This window comes from Palaemon carinicauda, chromosome 2 (assembly GCF_036898095.1).
Source record: "Palaemon carinicauda isolate YSFRI2023 chromosome 2, ASM3689809v2, whole genome shotgun sequence".
Taxonomy (NCBI): Eukaryota; Metazoa; Arthropoda; class Malacostraca; order Decapoda; family Palaemonidae; genus Palaemon; species Palaemon carinicauda.
The window spans coordinates 192,390,719-192,396,718 of NC_090726.1; the positions used below are offsets into that span (position 1 = coordinate 192,390,719).

The 6,000-nt window shown below is 31.6% G+C and overlaps 3 protein-coding genes across 4 annotated transcripts in view; 1 reads left to right on the forward strand and 2 right to left on the reverse strand.

The window, feature by feature from the left end:
- The window catches only part of LOC137628952 (uncharacterized), a 45,780-nt gene extending 42,961 nt beyond the window's left edge, over positions 1–2,819 (reverse strand). For both annotated transcript variants that reach the window (XM_068360215.1, XM_068360209.1), the window contains exon 1: positions 2,678–2,819. The gene's annotated coding sequence lies outside the window, so the exon portion shown is untranslated. The remainder of the gene's footprint in view (positions 1–2,677) is intronic.
- The window catches only part of LOC137628976 (glutamate receptor ionotropic, kainate 3-like), a 452,476-nt gene that overhangs the window by 365,541 nt on the left and 80,935 nt on the right, over positions 1–6,000 (forward strand). The window lies entirely within an intron of this gene.
- The window catches only part of LOC137621700 (uncharacterized), a 6,712-nt gene continuing 6,488 nt past the window's right edge, over positions 5,777–6,000 (reverse strand). Inside the window, exon 5 of the mRNA XM_068352219.1 lies at positions 5,777–6,000. This exon is cut by the window's right edge and continues 141 nt beyond it. Within this exon, the coding sequence (XP_068208320.1) occupies positions 5,816–6,000 (185 nt within the window). The 3' untranslated portion in view covers positions 5,777–5,815.

Sequence of the window (6,000 nt, forward strand, 5' to 3'; positions counted from 1 at the left end):
CCAATTATAACAAAGCATCGGCCATTTTAACCAAATATTAACCATTTCGGGCAAACAGCTGTTTTCAGCCAAACATCAGCCATTTGGAACCAACCATCAGCCAGATTCAACTAACCATCAACCATTTTCACCAAATATCAACCGGTTTTAGACAATCATCAACCATTTTTAAGCAAATGTCAACGGTTTTCACACAGTCATCAGGCATTTTTAACCAAATATCAACCGTTTTTACACAATTATCAGCTATTTTTAAGCAAATATCAACCGTTTTTAGACAATCATCAACCATTTTTAAGCAAATATCAACCGTTTTTATTCGATCATCAGCCATTATTAAGCAAATCTCGTTTTTAAACAATCATCAGTCATTTTTAACCAAATATCAGCCTTTTTTAGGCAATCATCAGCCATTTTAACCAAATAACCGTTTTTAGACAATCATCAGCCATTTTTAACCAAATGTCAGCTGGTTTTAGACAATTATCAGCCATTTTAACCAAATATCCGTTTTCAGACAATTATTCGCCATTTTAAGAAATTATCATTCGTTTTCAGGCAATCATCACCCATTTTAAGAAAATATCAACCGTTTTCAGTCGATCATCAGCCATTTTTAACCAAATGACAGCCGTTTTTAGACAATCAGCCTGTTTTAACCAAATATCAACTGTTTTTAGACAATCATCAGCAATTTTTAAACAAATATCAACCGTATTTAGACAATCATCAGCCATTTTTAACCAAATGTCAACCGTTTTCAAACAATCATCAGCCACTTTTAACCAGATATCAACCATTTTTAGACAATTATCAGCCAATTTTAACCAATTATCAACTGTTTTTAGACAATCACCAGCCATTTTTAAACAAATATTAACCGTTTTTAGACAATCATCAGCCATTTTTAACCAAATGTCAACCGTTTTCAGACAATCATCAGCTACTTCTAACTAGATATCAACCATTTTTAGACAATCATCAGCCAATTTTAACCAATTATCAACTGCTTTTAGACAATCACCAGCCATTTTTAAACAAATATCAACCATTTTTAGACAATCATCAGCCATTTTAAACCAAATGTCAACCATTTTCAGACAATCATCAGCCACTTCTAACCAGATATCAACCATTTTTAGACAATCATCAGCCAATTTTAACCAATTATCAACTGTTTTTAGACAATCACCAACCATTTTTAAACAATTATCAACTGTTTTTAGACAATCATCAGCCATTTTTAACTAAATGTCAACCGTTTTCAGACAATCATCAGCCACTTCTAACCAGATATCAACCATTTTTAGACAATCATCAGCCATTTTTAACCAATTATCAACTGTTTTTAAATAATCATCAGCCTTTTTTAACCAAATATCAACCGTTTTCAGACTTTGATCAGCGAATTTAACCAGATATCAACTGTATTTAGACTATCTTCAGCCATTTTAACCAAATGTCAGCTTGTTTATTAAAAGACAATCAGCCCTTTTTTTTCTTTACCAAATATCAATGGTTTTAGATAATTATCACCCATATTTAACCAAATATCAACCATTTTCAGACTGTGATCAGCAATTTTTAACCAAATATCAACTGTTTTTAGACAATCATTAGCCATTTTTTAGCAAATATCAACTGGTTTTAGACAATCATTAGCCATTTTTTTTTACCAAATATCAACTGTTTTTAGACAATCATTAGCCATTTTTTACCAAATATCAACTGTTTTTAGACAATCATTAACCATTTTTTTTTACCAAATATCAACTGTTTTTAGACAATCACCAGCCATTTTTAAACAAATATCAACCGTTTTAAGGCAATCATCAGTCATTATCAAGCATATAACCGTTTTCAATCGATCATCAGCCACTTCTAACCAAATATCAACCGTTTTCAGACAATCATCAGCCATTTTTAGACAATCATCAGCCATTTCTAAGCAAATATCAGCCGTTTTCAGACAATCATCAGCCATTATTAACCCAAATATTAACCATTTTCAGGCAATCATCAGCCATTTTTAAGCAAATATCAACCGTTTTCAGATAATCATCAGCGGTTATACAACACCCCTTGGTGTTTTCCCAAAATTCTTTTAAACAAAACATGCATTTTCGGGAAAATAAATAAAAAAGAAAGTAGCTATTCCTTTTGCTACTTCTATGAAACTATTAGCCTTCACCGATTGCAAGGTCTGTGGAGACAGAGTTAAATTAAATCAGAGGTGACACTAAAACAAATTATTGCTTTATCATCGAGAGCAATGAAGGGTGATCTCCCTTTATTGCAACATCAGAGCGGCCATGAACGTCGAATGCAATTGAGTTCGACTGATGCTAGTTTGGTGTCGACTTCGTTGGTCATACTCTCAAGAATTTAAATCGTTACCCTTATGTATATATTTTATATTTTAAATAGTTTAATAACATGGCCAATTACCCAAGGGGGTTGTGACGTAATCAGTCAAGGAAGGAAACTTGTTAAGTTCGTCTTCTCCAGAGAGCAGCTTACATATTTGATATTCTGAGCATAATTAGCTATGGCTAACAACATCATTAATATCTGTTTTCGTGAATCAGTATTTTAACCGTGCAGTGAGTGAGAATAACTACAGGAGTCTTAGCGTATGCATTTACAAGGAAACGTTATATTATCCTCATTTGCTTACCTCTGCGAACTCTCCTGCCAATCAGTTGGAATTTAAAGAAGTTCTTGGGGCGTTTGCACTTGGCGCACTAATCAGGGGAGACGCTGCTATCGGTTTATATGTTAATTTCAGGTGAAATTTTTATCAGAACCATTTTTTTTTTCTTGTTTCTCACAATGTTCTTGTGTAACCCTGGGGGATTTTTTTTTACCTTTTTTTCTTTCTTTTGCTCATTTATCTCTGCATTTTATTTTGGTCACAATCTTTCCTGCGTGGCACTTTTCAGGTATAAGATCTGTACTTAAATATAACACATGTCAGGTCATATTGACACATTCAAATATATATATGATTTTTTTCTCTTTCAGGTACGGGGGATCCGATATATGAAATAAGACGGTGAATATAATGTAAGTATATTTTTTAATTCATTAGTGCAGTGGTAACGTGTTCGCCTAGCATTCACATGGCAGCAGATCGATCCCAGCTTTGCACCGTGAGTTTAAGCTGTGGACTGGGGAGGCCACTACACTGTTTGGGCACCAATGTGGCGGGTTGGGCTTGTCCGGCTGACGTTCTGGTGAGCATCTATTCGGATGAAACTGGAACTGGGACCAGACACCTTTAGTAGAATTTTTTTTTTTTCTTTTAAGGAATTGTTTCTGGGATTGATATTTAATTACAATTTTTTTCTTGGTAATTAAAAAGTATATAGCGTTTATATAAGAAGTTGTTTCACCTCAATTTCAGTGAAGTGTTGGTTCTTATGATTAAATTTACGGGTCTTCAAGGTATTGTTGGAAATATTAATACCTCCACCAACGGAGTTGGGTGGAGGTTATGTTTTACCCCCTGTTTGTGTGTTTGTTTGTGTGGGTGTCTTTGTCTGTCAACAGCTTCCTGGCCACAATTTTAATAGTAGAGTGATGAAACTTGCAGGGATTAACTTTCATGTAAAAAGCTGGAAATTATTAAATTTTGGAAGGTCAAGGTCAAGGTCATGGTCAAGCATAATGTCCAATTCACGTAATCAGCCATAAGTTTGGACATCGTTGTCACAGAGACTTCAAAATTGGTTCATATTTGAGTGTATGGGTGTATAAAAATGCACGCCAATTAATACATGTTAAAGTCAAAGGTCAAGGGCAAGGCGGAGCAAAAGGTCGAGAAATAAGCTGCCGCGTCGGAGGTCTGCGCTCTACTTAGTGCCCCTCTAGTTACTGATGCTTTCCTTACCTAATGTTCTCAAGTCAGATTCAATAGTCTTATTATTATTATTATTATTATTATTATTATTATTATTATTATTATTATTATTATTATTATTATTATTATTTTTATCATTATTATTATTATTTTTTTTTATCATTATTATTATTATTATTATTATCATTATTATTATTATTATTATTATTATTATTTTTATTATTATTATTATTATTATACATTTGTGGTTGTTAGTGCAATTGCTTTTAGATATAATAAATATTGTCAATAAGACGTTTTGAGTTTAGACGCTATGAAACTTATTTCTCAGCAGAAAGTAATTAGATTTTTGTGAGAGATGATTTCAACTGTTCTCCACAAGGCACTAGAAAAGCTAGAAGACCCAGGCCTACATGGCTGAGGACTATGAAACGTGGAGTAGGAGATAATGAATGGAGAAGTATTGATTTAAAAGCTTAAGATAGACATGACTGGCGAAATCTAACCGAGGCCCTTTGCGTCAATAGGCGTAGGAGGAGATGATGATGATTTCAGTATCCTTCTGGGGTTTCCAAAGGACTCTGTGGAGTTGTAGTTTTACAAAATTTTATTTGAAAATGGTGCTTTAATAGTTTAGAGTTTTCTCAATTATTCACATATTGGAACATTATCATCATAGTACATTAACTACATTAAAAAATATTTAAATGACGTCACAGTCACAAGGAAATGTGGCTTAGTCAGTATTCAACACATCTCTTTACCTGTTCAAAAATAAAGTTAAATGATTAAGAAATTAACATTTCAGAGTTTAATGTAAATGCTGTCTTGAAAAAGCTTCAAAAGTTCAAACTTGCAGCTAATTTTATGTTGAAGAAGGTGCCATAAGTCTCTTGTTATAGTTTATTTATGAAATATCAGTTGTAATGTTGTTTTTGTTCTTAGAAAATTTGATTTCAATTATTCATTTCTTCTCATATAGTTTATTTCCTTATTTCCTTTCTTCATTTGGCTATTTTTTTCCTGTTGGAGTACTTGGGCTTAAAGCATCCTGCTTTTCCAAATAGGGTTGTAGCTTAGCAAGTAATAATAATAATAATAATAATAATAATAATAATAATAATAATAATAATAATAATAATATTAATAATATTAATAATAATAAAAGCAAACCGTTCATGGCAATTGCAAGTCCAAAGTATATCTCCTTTTTCTCTCAAGATTTGAGGAGTGTAGCGACACAGGTGGTGTTGTGGAGTTGTCTTTCCCACGGTCAAAGAAATGAGGAGAATCAAAATAAGAATATTTGAGCGATATTGTAACTACATAGTTTATATAACGTCCTGCAAAGAAATCTTCCATTTGTTAGTTTCCCCTGAAGGGTAAAATAGAATTTAGTATCTTATGTATTTACAATTGCTTGTTTGTATATAAACAAAGTATCGTTTAAATATTTTATTTAATTTGGGTTATGATATTTATAAACAGGTTAAGCATGGTATATTTTGAATATGCATTTATTGATGTTATGATATTTATAAACAAAGGTTTAATACCATCTTAGTTAAAACGTATAGGAAATATGTATGTATATATATATGTATATATATATATATATATATATATATATATATATATATATATATATATATATATATATATATATATATATATATATATATACAGTATATGTATATATATTATGTATATATATGTATGTATATATATGTATATGTATATATATATATATATGTATATATATATATATATATATATATATATATATATACACACATATATATACATATATATAATAATTTTTACAATTGTCATGGAAGTAAGATATAAAAAATCTAAATATTTCAAAATAAAAAAAAAATAAGAAAAAGGGAAATCATTACCTCCCCCCCCCAAAAAAAAAAAACCATAATTACATCCTTTTTGATAATGTCACTAAAGGAGTTTAGATTGTCCTGTGGCCAAGACAGTGAATCCATCAACTCCCCTTTGAATGACGACGGCCCTCGTTCCCTCTGTCAGGTCAAAGTCCTTGGTGTTGATGGCGAAGGGCGTGAAGCAAAGACGCCCTTCTCTTTCTTCTTCTTCTTCTTCTTCGAGGATTCTGTGTTTGAGCCATT